This window comes from Lingula anatina, chromosome 1 (assembly GCF_051362555.1).
Source record: "Lingula anatina isolate TDL-2025a chromosome 1, LinAna3.0, whole genome shotgun sequence".
Lineage (NCBI taxonomy): Eukaryota > Metazoa > Brachiopoda > Lingulata > Lingulida > Lingulidae > Lingula > Lingula anatina.
The window spans coordinates 59,571,727-59,592,264 of NC_141767.1; the positions used below are offsets into that span (position 1 = coordinate 59,571,727).

At 37.9% G+C, this 20,538-nt stretch overlaps 1 protein-coding gene across 2 annotated transcripts; it reads right to left on the reverse strand.

Annotated features, from left to right (window-relative positions):
* Positions 1–590: 590 nt before the first annotated feature.
* On the reverse strand, positions 591–16,147 carry LOC106179964 (uncharacterized). 2 transcript variants are annotated; one of them, XM_086998281.1, is made up of 4 exons: positions 15,713–16,147; positions 14,551–14,831; positions 2,872–6,250; positions 591–2,232 (listed from the first exon to the last, which is right to left on the reverse strand). In XM_086998281.1, the coding sequence occupies exons 3-4, from the start codon at positions 6,050–6,052 to the stop codon at positions 1,925–1,927; spliced, it is 3,489 nt and encodes a 1,162-aa protein (XP_086854407.1). In that variant the 5' UTR covers positions 6,053–6,250; positions 14,551–14,831; positions 15,713–16,147; the 3' UTR covers positions 591–1,924. The 2 variants fall into 2 exon arrangements, with proteins under 2 accessions (XP_086854407.1, XP_086854408.1); XM_086998282.1 differs by lacking the exon at positions 15,713–16,147 and having other exon boundaries at positions 14,551–14,860.
* Between the last annotated feature and the right edge of the window lie 4,391 nt (positions 16,148–20,538).

The window sequence follows — 20,538 nt, forward strand, 5'->3', positions numbered from 1 at the left end:
GATTATCATTAATGAAAACATCAGTATCCTAAATGTAGTGAGAACACACAGAAAATTTAAAAAAATTAAGAATAACGCAGTGAAACAACGAATATAGAAAGAAGTCTTTTTTTGGGGGGGTTATGATTTAATAGGTCCAAAGTACCGGTAAGGGTGTCTGCCAACCAACGGCGATACTGTACTGCATGTTTCTGGAGACACAGAACTGTAGAAAAAACGAGAGGTTCAATATACCGAAATCATTCGCCATGTGGTGTTAGTCATTTTTAGGATGTTATTTTGTTTTGCATTATATCCTAGATAAATTTCTCTTGGTAGGCGCTAAGTGCTGGTATGTGTGGGATTTATCTTGTTAAAACAATCACCATAACCAATTCCACCAGGCGTAGTTTACGAAGCACTTTCACTAAAAGCTCTTGCTACTGAGGGCGTTAAAACACATCTCGGCTCCACAGGTCTGGAGTGGCAAATTGTGTTTAATACTTGCACAATGGAAGATGAACGCACACAACGTGGAATAATTTGGTTCGGCGGCTTTCAAGTAGGTTGCGTGGTGAATATAATTGAACGACAATGCCACTTGCTGATAGTCACTTATGGATTTACTTATTTATGAAGTAACTTTCCGAAACTCTCACTAAGAGACCAGCCAGTACCAGACAAACAACTGTTACTTAATTACATACCATACATACATACATTTACTTAATATTCTCTAATGCTTACCGTCTCGTAAATGGTTGTACATAGCAATTATCTGCAGTTATTTTTACATAGAATAACAAGAAAAAAGAAAAAAAAAACATTAAGTGAATGTTCAAGATTAAAAGAAACAATATTAAGTGTTTTGATGTCGTTGAGATCTACTGCTACCATTATATAAATAGGAATTTCACAAATCTTTTGGTTCGTCTTTGCTGGTATTGTCAATAACCAGTTGTCTTCGAGGTGGGCAAAATGTGGTAATGTAGGAATCTGGCATGTTTTTCGCCTTTTGTAATGTGCACGTGGGCAGCAGGAAATAGATGGTAATTCAAAGCCAAATTCTATGCTATCTGTGGTCTAAGATATGACTTTTTTCTTACTATTCTGAACGGTAATATGAACAGTTATGAATAGAAAGGAAAATTGCCTCTCTTTGCGGTCGTCGAGTAAATGGTAACATGCTCAAATGACAGCTTATATAACATAAACAATTCCCAATAGAACATGTAATGCTGAAATGCATCTAATTCTCGAACATTTGGAATTTTGAGACGAAATTCTGTGATTTCAATTCAGTTTTGACACTTTTTCCAGAGTGCTTTAAACGTCAAAATCCTTAACTCATGCATTCAAACTCTCCTATCCAAATTCCTATCCTAGTTAATTATTTGAATATTTGTCTCTCTAATTAATTTCATTACCTTCGCTCAAACACGTGATACCGTTTTTTTTTTGTTTTTTTTTACATCTGATGATTTCTAAATGTTAAAACATGGTATATATACATGTAAGTCATACATGGCTGTTAATTCTTCATACAAAATTCACCCACTATGTCATTTTGTGAATATAAAAGTATGTAATATGGATATACTTTTTATCAAAATGCTTCTAAATGATGTACCATCATGCTTTAAAAGAAGGGTTAGTAATTTCATTTAGTACTTTGTCTCTTAAAGAATTCGTAGGAAAAGGAAGCCACATATGGGAATCTAGAATCACTTGTCATGTATTTACACATCTTTTAAATCTTTTAAAATAAAGATTAAAACTAAAAATATTTTAGCTGTTAAAAATAAGAACTGTTGGAAATGTAAAATCTGCTGGTACATGTAACAAGGGCCCAGAAAAAGGCTTCCTTCCCACTGCAGGCTGTTAAGTCCCGGCAGATTTACGGGTCTTACAAAGAATACAAACTGTTGATAATATTTTTAGTTAATCAAACATAAACCTCCTTGTGCGTGATATATGCAGCACTCATCATCTGGTACGCCAATTCCTGATATTCAGGTTCCCCTAATAACGCTCGACAAAAGACATCATATGCCTGCGATCCCCGGTGACGTAGGATGTCAAGGAGGAGCTCTATACGCCCATCATGGGATGACTTTTGCATTATTGATATGTAATGGGGCGTGGACACAATTCCGGCTTGGTGAAGTGCGGGGATCACCTTGGTAACCTCGACGATTGACAGGAGGTCCGTCTTATACATCTCTATCAATGACCTGTGGTGTTTATCCATGCCTGAAATGACATTTATAGGTTCATTATACTATAGTCATTAAAAGACGTATAATATGCAAATATCGAACGACTAAGAGTACAGTGAAATGTATCACTCAAAAATATTATGAAACCTACTGAATCTAGCTGCTTACTTGGGTAGATCGTATGTGAGGACTGTTATACGTTATGTGTTATTTAACCAAAAATTGCCACCCGGGGATAGTGACGGTGCATCTTCAAGTAGACTCAAGGTCAAATAAGATGTGACATATCTGAAATCAAACTTTCTTATCGCCCACTGAAGTTTTGACTAGATAAAAACCGCTTATTGCTGCAAATCAATACCGTCCTCAAATTTAATACCACGGAAGACTATCGGAAGCAGTATTACTTAAAACTGCTGTACACCATTCTATTCTGTTAAACTATAGTATTTTAGTCAACTAAAATGTATACTAGGTCGTTATGAAGAAAGGAAAGGTAAAATTCACACAAATGTTGGCATGGCTATTTGCTTTTCTAATAAAACGAATAACAGACAAAAGACTTGGGTCGACGCGTTTTGTAATTAAACGAATTGTTTTAATTATCTTTTGATGAAACGTTTTTCTTAATCTTGTTCTATTGCTGACATAAAGATGCTTTAAAAATACGTACATGCGTATTTCTCGAGCAGATTATGTATGATATTCCCGTCTTTTGGGCAGTGGTCTAGAGCTTCTTTCCCCGTCTTGTCTTTAGCAATTGGGTCGGCACCGTTGTCCAGAAGACATTTTGCCATCAGATAAAGCCCTCTTCGACACACCTTCATCAAGGGAGTCTCCCCATTAATGTCTTTTGAATTGACATCGATGCCCTCCTGTATCAACAGCCGGACACATGTCAACTTGGGATCGTCTGCTTCACAGCAGTGGTGAAGAGCGTCTCGCAGTTGGTGATCAACAGCGTTCACTTTGATGCCGCGTTTGAGCAGCGCAGATAAAAAGAACATGTGTCCGTTACGACATGCCTCCATGGCGGGGGTGACCAAGTTGTTGTCCGGTGAATCGATGGAGGAGCCGTAGAGGGATAAAAGTGAGAGAAGTTCGGCGTCTCCCGTAAGAGCACAGTAGTGCATTACATTGCGACCGTTGGCGTCCGTCACATTTATTTTTCTAACAGCGAGATTAAGTTGGTTCAGGAGGTAATCGACTATTTGAATGCTTCCTGTTTCTGTGGCCGCCATGAGAACGGTTCGTCCATCGTTATCTATGTCAAACGTTGCACCGTGTTCTATCAAAAACTGCACAAGACAAATGTCCCTTTTGTCAATTGCAGTGAATAAAGCAGTTCTACCATCTTTGGTCTTAGCGTTGACATCCACATGCATTTGGCTGACAATGTATTTCACTGCTTTCATATTTCCAATCCTGCATGCAGAGATGAGTATAGTATCTCCTTGGTCATCGAAGTCTACTCTGCGGTCATAGTTGTGACCAAACCGACGCAATAAGTTCACCTGTCCCTTAATGGCCATATGGTGCAACGCTGTCCGCCCGTGGACATCCTTGAAATTGACGAAACTGCCACCATTAGAACTGCATTCAATTATAACTTGAAGAATGTCTTGGTATTGGCTTTCTGTGCAAATGGCAAGAATCGTCTTGCCTTCAACATTTGGCAGCACTTTAACTCCGTTGCGCAAAAGAAGTTTGATGCAAGACGTGCAACCAGATTTCAAAGCATAGAACAAAGCATTTTCGCCTTTTGCGTCAGTGGCATTGACTTTTAAGCCGAGTTCTTGAGAGTGATTGAGAAGGTATTCCAGAACATTCACGTGTCCTTTTTCTGCAGCGACCATAAGTAAACTTTTCCCGTTGATATCGTCTGTCACCCCAACTCCATTAAGAAGCAACGACTCCAAGATCTCAACGTATCCCGCCGACGACGCATAATAAAGGGCATTTTGGCCGTTGTCGTCTTTTTTGTTAATATCAAGCCCTATCATTATATCATTTTCCAGTAAATATTTGACAATTTCTCTATGTCCGAGAGATGAAGCAGTCATAAGTATTGTTTGGTTCTTAAAGTTGCATTCAACTGCTATGCCCTGTTTTATAAGCAGTTGACAGGCATCGATTTTGCCTCCTTTTACAGAGTAGAAAAGGGCGTTGTTTCCTTCCTTGTCCCTCGCGGAGAGTTCTACGCAAAGAAGAGAAGCTCTGTCAACTAGGTATGTGATGAAGTTCAGAAGCCCGCGTTCGGCGCAGTGCATTAAAACCGTCGTTCCCCCCGCTGTAGGTGTGAGAAGTGCACCCTTTTTCACGAGAAGTTTAAGCATATCCAGGTTGTTCACTTGCGCGCTGTAGAATGCAGCATTCCAGCCGTCATGGTCGCGTTGGTTTAAGTCAATTTGTAGAAGGTGACGATTGTCCAAAATGAACTGTGCCATATCGGAGTCGTTTCTTGCAATAGCCTGCATAAGAATGGAACGTCCATCTAGCGCCTCTTCCACGGGGATATCATTGGCAATTAATTTTCGGCAAATATCCACGTGTCCTCCAGCGACACCATAAAACAGACAATTCCAGCCGTCTTTGTCTTTTGCGCAAGTGTCTATTTTAAGAGTATCCGCGTGATCCAAAAGGTACTGTGTCAAGGATTGTTGTCCTTTGCCTGAAGCTTGCATCAAAAGAGACACTCCGTCATTGCTGTTTTCGATTTTGACGCCGTACTTAATGAGAAGCTGGAAGACAGACACGTCACCCGAAGTGGCACAGTAGAATAAACAGTTTCTTCCTTTTGTGTCCTTTTCATTTATGTCTATACCCAGATCTCTGGCACTTTTGAGAAGGTGCTCCATGACCTTGACATTTGGTTTTAAAGCGGAGAGCATAAGAAGATTTCTGCTTTCGGCCGCGTATTCAATTGGCACTCCTTTCTTTGTCAGAGTATCAAACAGTTCAAGTTGTTCTCCTTCACAGCAATAATAAAGGGCATTTCTTCCATTTTTGTCCTTTTCAGTGATGTTTATGTTGACAGATTGCGCGTTTTGCATGAGGAAAAGAACTATTGCCGTGTGACCATGGTAACACCCTTCCATTAAGATTGTTACACCGGAAAAATCAGGCTGTGGCTTAACACCTTTGTTTAACAACATCTGAAGACAATCCAAATGTCCCGCCGATACGCTGTAGAACAGACAGTTGCGACCAAGCTTATCAGTTTGCTGTTTATCAACCCCATTAGATAACAGGTATTCAACAACATGTTTGTTTCCCGCGTATGCAGCCAGCATTAAGCTGCTTACGCCGCGTTGGTTGGTAACATGCATGTCCGCCCCTGCCTCAACAAGATGTTGAACCACCGACAGGTGCCCTTCGAAACATGCCTCTAGTAGAGCCGTATCCCCCAGAGAGTTCTGTAGATTTATAGATGCCCCGTTGTTGACCAAAGTTTGTACCATGCGTAATTTACCGCTCATAGCAGCTATCATAAGAGCAGTAACCTTGTCGTAAGCTACCGGGCTGTTTGTGGTGTCATCTACCGCACACCCTTCGTCCAGGCCGTACTTGCGGGCTGCCAAGTGCTCCAGGACGTCTGGGTACCAGCCGGTAGTAGCGGCCACCACTGGGGTGGCGTTATGGATATACACATCCCGGGCGGAGGACGGGCGTCGAATATGATAAGTTTCGTTACATCTTTGAGTCATTAGCTCCTGCAAGTTTTTATCTTGAATTCCGTCCAGTGTAGCTCTTAAAGATTTCATATCGCCGCCACGGATTGCATCAAACAGACGTACATGAGGATATTGAACCACTGTTGGCGAAATATTTTTGTCGTCTTCGAGTATCCCCATATTTCTACATGTGGTGTCATTGCCAAGCTTAAGGTAGGCGGCGTGGACCTTGCTATTTTAACTATCATGATAACGGAGAGGTGATAACGTGAGATCAGGTGATGCAGTGACGTCAGTGTGTCAGTCACTGAGAGCCGTACGTGTATGTGTTTCTAAACCTGGTCGTTTCGATACCGCAGCTCCAAATGTCACAACACTCTGGAAAGAATGATACAAAAATACGATTTTGACCTACATGAATTTTTCATTGGAATTTATAGAGTCCGACTCTTTTGCGCTATCATAATTGCAGATGAAAACACTGCACTGTAAAGCAGGCCATGAATAAAATGATTTTATTACCTTGCCACTTTTTACAGTATTTTTCAAAATAAGATTGATATCTCAAGTAATGACGTTAGATTTTGAACAGGAAAGGAATGAAATCACAATATCAAAACGGTAGTCAGAATTAAGTGTTCCCAGAGCTGACCATGAATTTTTCAATTGTAAAGGAACTATGTGCTGATTAGGCGTAATGCGTGTAACTCCGAGCACAAAACCACAGTTGCCTGTTACTTCATTGTGTTGTCCGATTTCATTTTGAAATAGTTTCATTCGTCATCCAATTGTATCACAGTAAACCGCTTGGATTACCTGCAATTGTGACTGCTAATAATTCGAAAAGAGATATGCTTTGACTGTTATCAATTTTGCATAGAGAAATTACACACACACATGCAAATGTTCCATCGTTCTTTTGTCGACATCATAAGAACGGATTATCTGTGGAATGCTATGAAGCTCTGAAGACAGCACATTGTTTTCTATCGCCACCTATCTATTTTCTCCATTGAATGAAATATTAAATGAGACTTCAAAGAAAAGGCCAGAAAATAATACACTCAGAATATCAATTGCAGTTTGAAAAGGTACTAAACCCTCTGTATTTTGTAGCAATGTCGATAATAAAACGTGGGAGGCTGTACATCGAATAACCGTACCCATATTCAAAAACACTTTGATTGACCTTTATCCATCTTGTGGTAATTACATTCATGATGTAAGGATATAACTAATCGTATATTGCACGTTTAATGCAAAACATTTTTATTTAAAACGTTGTGTAATGGAAGCCATTAGTTATAATCAACATTGCAATCTCCTTTCTTGGAGAAAAAAATTACACGTAGATGTGGTTTCAATAATACAAGCATAGGACGTCATATCAAATAAATGAAGATGGATGTTTTTTCCTTTGAAATTGCTTCCGTTAGTTTATAAAACTATCAAACCATGGATTAATCTGAAGGATATAATAAGGATGATTATGATAAGATGAAGACTCCTGACACGCACTTTTCGTATTACAGTGATAAACGAAATGTCTTTTAAAATTCACCAGAAGCCTGATAGTAAGAGAAACAGAAAGATTGGTCAGCAGATACTCACAGGCCAGACAGATATCATGATCATACATGGGGGAAAATGGAATAGTCCAGCAGTTCACAGGTCCGAAGGTGCATTGGTCTGAAGGTTCTCTAGGTCGAAATCATATCTGTTTATCTACTTTCGTCAGGAGGCTCGATCAGGTCATTGCCACCAGAAAACAGGCGCAATCTTCACCACCGGTACTGTTGCAACAGAATGTCTCTTTCTGATCAAGTACCACTGCTCCATCGAGCTTTTAAACCTTCGGACCAATGAAACTTTGGGTCTTTTTTCTTTCAAATTTAGCCATGTTCAAATATTTTTCGGATCAATTACCCTTCGGAGCTGCAGTGGAGCTTCAAAATATCCGTACACAAGTAAAAGCATGATAGAAAGAAAAAAATCCTTGCAGTTTTACCCATTACGCAAACAGCATCTATACACTGTACACAGTCTACAGCCGAAATACTAGAGTATTTTATAGGTGGCAAAAGCATTCCATAGCCGTCTTGAACATGCCATGCTTTATTGAATTTGTTTCTAGATTCTCCACGGATTCAGCCTTACGTTTTCTGTTTTCAGAGTGTTCTTTATTTCACTTGATATGTTTACCTTCACCGTTGAGCTACATGTATTCTTAGATCGGCACGCACCACAGCGGCTTGTATAATTGCAAATCGATCCCCATGGTCGCTGATCGAGATGATCGCTTACATGGGATTGTCACATGGACTTTCGGCATTAGATAAAAATGAACAGCGTTCATGCAATATAAAGATTGGTGGTTGTTCCTCGTGTTTTCTGTAATCAAGAACATACCATAAAACGACTTATAAATTAATCAGCTTGGGCAATGGTTTTTACGTTTTCTGACACAATACATGTACACGTACGTGGTGGAAATCGCAAATGAATTTAAATTTTGCACATTACCTAATTAGAAATATCTTAGACCGAGTCCTTCTGGAATGGTAAACATTTCTTCTCAGTATAATGAGCTTTGATCTCCTTTACGAAAGACGTGCTCGAGTTTTCTGAAAAAAATCCTTAGACAATTAACAGAACGTAAAATACATAATTGACGTCCGAATATGGCATTTGACTTCATGGTTAATACTAATTGGTCCCAAGGAAACATACATTCAAATAATTGTGTCTGGCGGGTTCTTACCGAGGAAAAATTGTAGGCCTAACTGAAATTCCAAATAGATGTCAGCGGGAAGAAATGGAATTCATGAAGAAGGTCAAACTCCCATAACAGGAAACGGGCCACGGTTACTTTTAGACAGATTTCCATTAATCAACTTTACCTAGCGCATGAGATTCGTTATCTACCTGCTAATGATAAAATCATTGCTTTCTTTTCTGATCTGGTAATCAATACAATCGTTCTATGAATAATATACCTCGTCAATATTGCAAGCACTCTATATACGTCGTAAAAAAAGTGCGAGTCGTAGCAGAGACATTGTATACTACAGTGATCGCCTGTACTAAAAGACGCACTCTCCATCTAATTTGACCCTACAATTAATGTAACGTAAGAAATCTTCCGGCGGTCGCACATCAGATCTCTTTGAGATGTACACTGTCCGTCTGGAATATCAAAGTAAGATCTAGAATCAGTATGTTCTCTATGGCGGTCATAATAACATTAACTTTGACTTCTCCGCTGACACAGAGAATTAAAGACAACAAAAGGGCAAAATGGTTTCTGGACTATTACACACCAAATAAGATGAAATGTATTTGAAAATTGGCAGGCTACTTTCATACCTTTTTATAATATTATTAGGGCCACGGTCTATATATTCTCAGTCTATATATTTGTATGTATGCGTGTGCACGTCTTCGTCGTTTACGGACAGGTGTTCTGCTAATTCTGACTACCTCTCTTCAAAAAGAATGAAATTTCGCCATGAAAGCTCTCCAGTACATTACCTAGGAACACAAAAGAGTCGAAAGACAGCATTCTAACACCTAGGTGGCATTCTTCCACATTCGGGTCTTCTCTTCGTGTAAAATATTGTTAAGGATAGACTTTCAGTAAAAGCATCTCAAATTGTCTTTTCAGTGCTGTTGCGTGACATTCTGAAACCTGTCTCGTGAGCTTGTCGACTTAAACTTGTGTTTGGTATTCAAATAAGGATAATTGCAAACGTATCTTAGACACTGTTAGAATAACATGAAACCTTTTCCAGACTACATAATAGGCCAAAAATCATTTTTGAACAAGCATAACACTGTCATCTGCAAAACAATATCCTGTGTTAAATCTACGCTTTTTCTAACGGTTATGGTTTCTTTTTTTATGTCAATTTGAATACGTAACGACCCAAATGTACTGCCTACTGCCTACCTACAGGACCCACATGTACCTAAAGGTACATGTTAGCCTATATCTATCCGCTCCGAAGTCCATCCATCGATTCATTTATTAATCCATTCACCCAACTATCTATCTATATATTTATGTATCTATTTTTATTCTACTGATTTCCACACCCTGCTCCTTCAAAGATATATATTTAGTTACAGCCGCAAGCAGATAAAATAAGTGGAAAGCTCCCAAGTTGTATTTGATAGTGCTTGATGCATTCACTTAAAAGTTAAGCCATGGCCTTTCAAACATGACCAATTTTCCAGAGCCAACTTAAAGATAGAGACATACATGTACAATATAATCCAAAATAAAAAATGAATTACTTTAAGCTTGCAGCGTAAGCCATTTTCAATTCAAAAAGAGAATGCTTAAAAAAGACGAGAGCAAAATAAATTTCAGCGTAAACATAAGAAGACTATAGCAGTCGCTTTAAAGTGGTCGGTAATGAGAGCATCACACAGAGTTCCTTTCCTTCCCACACATTGCATTGAGCGCAAAAAAAAGTCGTTCATGCCTTATGAATGGCACAAACCGGCGTGGAACATGTGATTAAGACCCTAACCTCGATAAGTGGCCAATCATTATTTTCAAAAACAGGAACTTGCATAGTTTTTTTCCTAGAAAGGGCATTTCATCTAAGTTAGCCGTAAAAAGGCTTTTATGAACCATGGTTTTAATCAAAGAAAAGGGGGATGCCCAAAAAGTCTCATTCTAACTGAGCATTACTACTTATCACAAATGCTTATAACAGAAAACATGTAACTGGCATCTGTTAAGCCGAACAAAATTATACAAATATAATTTCTAGAATTAAAGATTGATTAACATGAAATAATGTTAAAATTTAGGATACCTTGCTGGATACAAGGTCAATAAAAACTATGGCTATGATATATAATTGTAAACTGGCAATAAATATGATAAATTAAAGGTGCTCAGTGCACATATTTCAAATATGACAATATGTAATTTAATTCAAATCCTAATAGCACTCAATTATCGCAGCTAATCTCAGAGTTCATCTCAAAAGGACTTATTGTGAAACATGGCACAAGTAATATAATGCGACTTTCAGTACTAGTATTGTTTGCGGCTATACCAATGTCCTTTAGGAACTGCGCGGCATAGGACCTGTTTTTGCTGTTTTTGCTAATATGTTAAATAATCTTTTATACGTCAAATGATCTATGGTTGATTCAAATCTACTACATCTTAATGTGAAACACGTTTTCAACATAGATTGCTTTATTTCTAGTGACCTTGGTGTTAGATTTAACTTCCAGTAAGCAATGGACGAGATTTGACTCTAGCTTCCTGAGAGCTAGACGCTTCAAAGAAAGAAAGAAATTTGCTGACTATAACTTACCAGAACGATATAACAGTCGGAAATGGGAGATTTGCAGGTTTTATTTTCAATCAATTACAGCGGGTTTAGTTACATGAATTTCTACTTCAAACTTTGATGAGGTCGTTTACCAATCAATAGAGCTCACTTCAAGGGACACCAACATCTTATGACGAACTGCAAATTTATAAGATTGAAAGATCAAACGGGTGGAACGGTAAATACGGAGGGTTTCTGCACTGAATTCATCTGATTGATGAGCTAACCAGTCTTTAAAAGGGTGGAAAAAATCATAATCCATGTATGCAAGGCTAAAATTAAGTGTTTTGCAGTTACTTGAGTAATGATCTTCCACTGGAATTTCGCCGCTTCCATCCCAATGGCAACTACATTTAAATCAGGATGGTGTTACATTGCAGGCTAAACTCCTAACAAAAATGACCTACTTCAATTCAAGATGGTTTTTGTAGTATTTCACTAAATCAAATTAACTTTCGGTCAGAAAGATAATATATTTCTAACTTCTTGTAAAACGGTCAAATAATCTGCTATTTATTCTCTAGAGTAATGGCCTTTCGACATATTTACTAGCGTCAATTTATTTAGTGAACTGAATTGGCCACGGTTTAAAATGTAGGGAAAGGGTGGCAATTAATTCTCTTGAAAATAAGAAATTGTTATCCTTAAATCATACCCAAAGACTAGTGAAAAATCAACTTTGGCATGTATCATTCATGTTTATGAACATTGAGGAAACAGGTCCAAGTTAAAAACAAACACTAATCCTTGGACGCCAGAGACAAATTGTTCAGTGAAAACATGAAAAAAGAAAACAGTATTCGCAAGAAAAAGTGTGACTTGAAATGGCCATATATTTCCAAGCGTTGATTTAGATGGCGGCGCCAAGACGACACAGGCACACTTTGAGTGAAATATCAATAATGTTTCGCATTGCAACTCGATTGAATGGCTCTAATTATACACAGACCCCCATAGTGGAGAGATTAATGACGAGTACACTACTTTGCCCAGCCAAAGGACCACTTAAACTGACTTATTCTTGTCTTTTACTTATATATTGGCTGGGATACATGTAGCTAGCCTGCTGCTACTCACTTTCCGAACACATTGCATTGCTCTGTGTCGAGACAGTGAAAGTAGACATCTTACCAGTTTTAGAAATAATAGGTGACTAAACATACACTATAACGTCAAATGGAATATACTATACATGTAACAGTATATATTTTGTGTGTGTTGCAAAATAGTGTGTATTAGGAGGAGTAAATCATGTGCATTCTGAGGATGGCACGGAATTCGGTTATACATTCTAGCCTTGTAATTTGCGATTTAATCTGAAATAATGACACTCGCATATGGCATCCAAACCCAATATAGAGGTTCAATTGAGGTCACAGGCATGTCGTTAAAATATTTAGTGCACAGATTGCAAACTATGTTTGATTATTTTAGGGTCCCACATGAAGAGGTTTGCATCAGAGTTTCACCCTCCTGGAACCATGAATAATAAAAAATAATTCATTGTCTATCCTCAAAAAGGAACATACGTTACTGTCACAAATGCAAGACGTCCAGCAAAGAAACGTTTTACTCACTTTAAAAAATCTAATCATCACAGGTTTTTTTTCTTTAATTTATCTCCTATTAGTATAACGTTGTAAAAAATTATAACAATCCTCTGTATAGAACAGTTTATTGTTTTTGAGCGACTTTAATTTGCTTGTCACTGAATATTAAAAAAAAGGGAAAACGCACCCTACCAACAGCTAAATAAGCATTAGATAAATTATTTTCCCTCCTGATCCAAATATTATATCAGGAATGTCAAAATATCAGAGAATCACAATATATTTTGCGGTCAGCAACAGAAAACACTGTTTTCTATTGCACCAAATACTTGAAAAAATGAAACTTTTTGACAATTTTTCTGGGGAACCTGCGTTACCTTGTTTTAGCCATGACGCAAAGCCCCTTGAGTTACAGTTTTAATATTTATAAAAACAACTTTACGTCATGTATAATTTACCATGACTGAATCACTAAAAAATATACCGGAACGCGGTACAAAAATTAAAATTAAATGACCTTGAACATACGTCACCATACGTTTCCGGAACATATGTTACCATTTAAGGCTCCAACAAAAATACCAATGGAAGAAAGATATTGCCCACATTGCAAATTAGTTGCTGAGGATGAGAAACGCTATCTGGTTTACTGTGGCAAACTCGAAAATGAACGTAAGAGAATATTTGATTCTTTACCTGGATTGTCTATCAGACACTAATGAAATTTAAATGTCAAATGTCCTCAACCCACAATATGTTGCAAGCGTGCTGGCTGCTGCAAAGTTCATTTCTACAACTATGCCAAAGTAGAAAATGAGCCTAATAGAAGTCATTGTCGTAAAGCAGCCTTACAGGTGTATTAAAATACCACATGTGTACTTTATTGTCGTAAGTAAGGTAACAACTATATAAGGCATGCTGATTGGTATTAATTTGTCATTATTATACTTACTGTATTCATGTATGTATACGTATGTACTACCCGTCGTAGATTACTGAGCCTGCAAATGTCAAGCCATGAACATTAACTTTAAAAAAACAGTATTATTGTTATTATATAAAGAATCAAAATAAGTAACAGCTAGGCAATATAAGCAAAAGTTAACTTCTTGCAATATTCACAATATAGTAAAGGGAACGCCAACAGTATTTCCTTAATGGTTCAAATAGAAAGAACGGTATCCGTATATGGAATTTAAGCGACAGAAATACCAAAACGCTTTCAGTAATCTGTAATTGCTTACACATTTTTCGTGTTATTGAAACCCATTAAAAACGAGACATGTCTATCTTGACAGTGGCAGGAAGTACATACAAAGATTTGATGTGGTCAGAAATTAACCAGCAATATACGACCGACGTATTGGCTGGGATAAAGTAAGACATCAGGCTGGTTAGGTTGTGGACTTATTTCCAACTGAGAGGAAACAGCGTCTTATATTACTGACATGCAATAAACCCGTGCTTTTTATGAGTTTAAAAGAAAAAGATTTAAAGAACTGGCAATTAATTATGGTACAAGAGTGGTTCTCAGAAACAGAAACACGGGGCTCTACACGTCTGAGAAAGAGATCACCAACTCGATGTATACGTGGGGTCTTCTGTGTCTGTACATAGCGTTCCAAAACAGAAACCCCGAACCCCTTTTTACATGGGGGAAAGGTTAAATATGTTTGTTCAATAATCTGGTGGGATAAAAAAAAACACCCTTAGTGTTACCGAGACGCTTACAAGTGTACTGGGGCGTAATGACAGAGACTACTGTACATACCTGATGTGACGAAGATCAAATGCGACGACGCAAAAATGCACCTCAGAATCTTCTATCACCACTCATCTCCTGAAGCCACAATGCCTCGGAAAGAAGCTTGTCAATGGCAATAAGGCAGTGGACATTTAGACGTATTCAGCGCACGTTACAGATGCAAGAAACACATCCTGTACCTGCTGACTGAGCATTCAAGCAAAGGTTGCCGAATCCCCCAGAGCCCATGTACCAGGCACATACCGCTGTCCAACGTTAGTAGTTTGATGAATTGGAACCGACAGGATCTGAAAATAAAATGCGCTTACAATTAATGTATAAAGCTCAAGAACGTGTAACTTACAACGTGTCTTAAGAAGAGAATAGGTTGTTCCCTGAGAACAGTAAGTTGAGCCAGCTCCACTACTCTTATCTCCTTCACTGGTAATAAACGTACATACTTGATGGCCGTGTTATATCTTTACTTCATGCATATGTCAGTCAACTATACTGTCGTTTACCATATTGTTGGCTTCATCAGCGAGAGCTCAGAGATATCCTATCCATCTAATCTTACTCATTTCACCGATCCTTTCACACTCTTTCCAGCAGACAGCGGTGATCCACCAGGTAATAACGTTTCTCTTGAGAGCGTTATATATCGTTCTTGTATGCTTGTGTGCTCTGTAACGCGAAGACCCTTTGAAGCTGTTCGCTTTTGAAGTGAAAAAGCTAATAATCGACTCGCGATTTTATACGTCGTGTCGGCTTACTAGAACAACTTTTAGTAGCGACAGAGACCTTGCGCTAACGACCATATTACAATTACTAGATGACTGCCGGGTATAACGCGTTCCAGTATTTACAAATTAGGAATATTGTACGTCTGTTTTAAATTACTGCAATCAGCCTTTTAACAGAGAGTGTATATCCTGATTATAAAGTGCTACTTATATTTTTTTTTCATTTTCGACCATCTACCATATAATCAAAATTTTGAACTCTGACCCCTACTTTTCACAATTTCTTTTTCAATATACTTTTGAAATTCTAAATAAATATCATCTGCAGTCTAAGTTAGTACTTTGAGATGAAGCAAGACCATCGCGAATATCAGATGAAGCCTCTCAAGTAAGGTGATGATATGATGGAAATAAGTCAATATGATAGTCCCTTCCTCATCGCTTACCTTGAAGGGAGATGCCAGTAGTGACAGACATCTGCAATGACCGTGACTACATCCACCGTTCTTCTCTTTACACTGAGCCAGCTAAACAAATACCCATCCTACAACAGAAAAAACAATTGATCACCACTACATTTGAAGCCACGATCAATGACGCTAACACGTCTGAGGCTGCTGATAGGACCATGGTTGCCGGAGTATTTCATGTTTGCCCATGGCTGTCTCCATATGCTATGTTAGCCACTGAAATTGTTTTATCTTGAGATGACCAATATACTAACAAGTTATTGCCAGTTCTTCCCAAATCCGTTCTGCGTGCACAAAGTACTGGTGATCAATTTGTTCTTTATATTAAAAAACATTATATACTGAACTAGGCTTTAAAACGAGCTCTCCGAGAGAAGATTAGCCAAATGATATCACAACAAACAGGTTTTTGATACTTTTCAATACACACGCGGCATCATTTCCTGATATGTTCCTAATAACTCAAAATTGTTTTTATCTGACATAATGTCCTTTTATCTTCTCTTCCGATGTGTTACAGAAAGCTCGTATTAATAACCGCCGTCTTTGAAAGTGGGCCTATCTCACCCAATATCGCAGGATGGCAAACGTCTGAAGATTCACACTGCTACACCCTTTGTTTTTTTATTACAAAGTGTTTAATTTATGTATGGGGACCTGCCCCTTTCTCCATTCAACACCAATCCCCGCGAGCATCTATCCAAAGAATTAGGAAAACATAATTAACGGTGCATTATGGAAACATCATTTCGGATCAATCTAGCGAATTAAAACTTGATTTAGGGTTCCAAATCGCTTCCGAGGGCTTGGTGCTATTCATCAAGAGAGTATAAATCAATACGTGCTGTTTCCAACAGATTGGCGACACCCAGGAAAAGTGATGCAATCAAAGTTTGCACAAAGAACTTCGGTGTTTTCGCGGGAAATTTCCCACCACTATTCATAATTTAGACTTCTCTGATGTTCTGAGTCTATTGGGCAGATGATTTGATTTGTAAGGGGATAAGTAATGACTAATGGTATTTTACCGATTTTAGGCAAATCGTTCATTCGATAATTTTTTTCTATCTACAGATTGGGTCATATTCCTTTGTTACTTTTAACACTTTCCAGTACAAATAATCTGCAATGCAGATTTGAAAATGACCGATATGGTCAGTTTAATAAGACCAACGCAAAGTGCAGCGATTTATTCTAAACTAGTTACATTGCCATTTGAAAGACGCTCGAACATCAGGGAATATCTACAGTATATTCTAAATTAATGAAATATTGGGCGTTTGTCACTAAGCTTTTACCCGATCAGCATCAGTGGTGTTTAATTCTGTATCAAGAGATATAAGACCACGATCGCCCAAAATATGATAAAGGTTCCCTCGGAAAGAATAAAATTTATTAATACTTGTTATGTGGATCACCTCTCTAAAGTCTACCAACCTGCACTTTATACATGAGTAAGCGATTTCATAAATAATGAATTTAGCGCCTGTACATACTTCATTTCAGTTGCCCTGGTTGCTTTAAACCAACCTTATTTGTGCTCTTCGCTTGATATTGACCACTCTAATGTTAGTCTGCTTTTGTACCTAACTGTCTCATAATTCTATAAAAGAAATAATGGATAGGCAATTGAGCAGTTTGTCTTATAATTTGCCCACGGGAGCTGCTCGTCCTGATAGAACAATTAAGCCGATGCCATTTGGGGGGCGGAACGCATAAGCGACGTGTCAGAAATCAATTTATTTTTGCACCACTGGAAACAAATAGAAAATAACTGAAGTAGATAATTCGTGGAAAGAAAAGAATGGATTCCAATAAAATAACTCGGAAAAAAAAACCTAGGATCACTTCATGACGCATTCATGGCGCAATGATACGTAAAACCTTTTAGCGTCTTTCTCTAGGTTAAGATACAATGTAGCTCCTGTAAATGAATCAGTTACACAACCCGTTGTGACACGGGGCAGTAAAACGGCCTTTTATATTGACAGCCTGCAGCCGAACCGCAACCACTTCAACAAGAACAATTAGGTGAAAGCCACTTTCCAATATGTTAGTGCACGCAGATGGTTTTCCTACTGGAGCTCAAACAAAGATTAAAAATTTCGCCTTAGGAGGAACGGGATAATATAGTTACTAAACGGAACTGACTTAACCGTGTTCGGCATAACGCCAATATCGAAAAGAGGATGATGTGTATTATCTGAAACCAAAAGACAACGGGGGGTACAGACTGTTGCCATTTTACCCCCCCCCCCAAAAAAAAAAAAAAAAGCAGTTACGGGTCTCTGACATCAAATCTTGTTTTAGACCTCATGGACAGGTTATAGAATTCACATTCAAACAAGTAGCTTCAAAATACCTTTACATGCGAAACCTTAAACCATTCCGTCATATCGTCTAATTAAAAACCTACTAAACATAAAACTTTGCAAAGCTGAAGGGGCTAAGCGCAACATATTTACAAGAAATAACCAAGTAAATATGTTTTCAGAAAAAATAATACACATATGCGTATTAGTTGAATATGATGTAAGAATCAGCTCACGTTGGGTTAAGTGCTTATTGTTATAATTGCAATTGTTAATGCTGAACTCATATCTGTTAGTCAGTTAGATATCTGAAAAAACTACAAACGACATCAAAATAAATCTTAGTTCCACAGTGGTCGCCATTTTGTTACTACCTGTCGTGTGTGTCATTGCAATGATATAAATCTCGGATGGTTTTTTTTTTTTTTTTTTTTTTTTTTTTTTTTTGTATGCCAATTAATTGATCACGAAACCGCAACTTTATATAGGAAATTGAATGTTGCTGGTTCACTTTCTGAACAAACGACTACACGCTTAATCCATGTGTACTGTAGATATAAGCATATACATGTAGACTATACCAATTTTACCAATCACCATTTAGATTTTTCTATCAAGGAAGAAAAGATGATATATTGCCATCAAATGAGTTATACCGTACTTTCCTTTTTCGATTTTTTATTTCATTAATTTCATTTTTGATAATGCCATATCAAATTGGTGAGCTAATACTACGTAGTTGTTCGAGATTTAACTGTCTGGAGTAAAGCGTCGTCTCTTTTCCAATGCACGGAGAAAATTGACACCAGTGCGTTTTAGAATTTCAGTAGGTATGCATAGGTTTAAGGCGACTGAAGGCTTTGTCTTTCGTGACGTTCGTGAACATTATACCACTTGCTTTGTCTGAAAATCCAAATGTCATACTAATATTGGGATGGAAGCGCAAATCACAAACAATACATTTCAGTTAGACGGGCTGGATACTTGAATAACAACATAGCATGTTCACGCACTAATTTTATTTATACTTTTGAAACCTCTAGATGTTATTAACGGAAATGACGTCCATACGCTCACGTAAAAGCTTTGCGTGACATGCAGAAAAAATCATCATAACTTATACAATTTTTAAAAGACGTCCTTTGATGAGATTTTAATCTACTCGATTTATGCTGAAGTCAAGCGCTTCTTAAGGCATTTTAACAATTAGGTTTGAAAGAGTTTATTCTGCTAATCCATCCGAATGTATGAAGCGGTACAACATACTTAACGATAGATTTCTGCCATAATACAAAATCTTTGTGTTATTATGAACAAACACAGCGAGTATCATGACACAGGAACGTGATATCATAGGTATTTTTATGATGAAAATTAATCAACCGGCTAATTGATTATCAGTCTGAATCTGCATATGTTGACACTAAAGATATAGATAAAATGTTTTAACAGGAGTATGCCATTGCAGTAGTTAACGTAAGGGGAAGTTTAATCGAATCTTCTTGGTCGAGCTGTAAAAATAGTTTAACATGTATATACAGAGTTGACATTTTGTTTGGAATTTTTTTAGTTTAAAGGGTATGTCTAGGTTGCTTTGACCCAGGATGCCGCGAAACAGACTGAACAGATGGTCATTGCCAGGCAGATTATTGTGTCACGAGCAAAAAGCCTTACAGAGGTTTGCCCAGATTGGTGTACATGTACCTACGTTGAGACAACGCCCAGGACACCCAAAACATACCACCAGGAGAGTGAACACACTGCTCTTACGCTTATGCTGCAAAAACCAAACAAAAGCAAAACGTACCCTTCAGAATGAGGAGCGGTTTAAAATCGCATTTTTTTCAAGATCCTTTGTGAACACCAGGCTGGTTTTTTACAGATTACTATAGCATATGACCTCTGAGCACCGTCATCTATTTCTGTAGCGAACTGGGAACCATCAGCGTTTGCGAGTACAACACTGGTACATGTACCATGTGGTTTTAAATGATGATGATGATGTTGATGATGATGATGTCAGTCGATCTGGCCTCCGAGATGGTCGAATTGGAGTTAGTAGACTTCCTGAGGAGGCTTATGATGAAGCATGTGTCGCTCCTGGAGTGACTGGGGTCGGTAGGAACACCTGTGTTTGGGGTGGAATTCTCGCTGGTGCCAAACCCCATGTGAAGTCAACGGTGAATAGCTGAACCACGTCAAAGTTATTGGTTATTTTATGGCTTAAAATCAGATATTTATTTTTATTATGCCCAATTGATGTTTTCAGTTAAAGATCGGCTGCCACAATGACACTGAAGAGATTATGAAAGCTATTAAAACACAAATAAAAATCTTTGTTTTCGTTTATCACTCACAAATATAGGTATAACAAAGTATATATTATTAAAATCCACATTAAATTTCAACTCTGTATTTTAAATGTACAGGGGTGACAAGAATATTGGCCATGATGCTTAAAGATTAAAGGCATCTGGATTTTTCCTTTTG

Bases quoted from the DNA above. Each gene is read 5' to 3' on its own strand.
- LOC106179964 (XM_086998281.1), bottom strand. From the start codon at position 6,052: ATGGGGATACTCGAAGACGACAAAAATATTTCGCCAACAGTGGTTCAA. The intron at 2,233-2,871 runs GTACGTATTTTT...ATGTCATTTCAG, and splicing joins TCTGCTCGAGAAATACGCAT to GCATGGATAAACACCACAGG.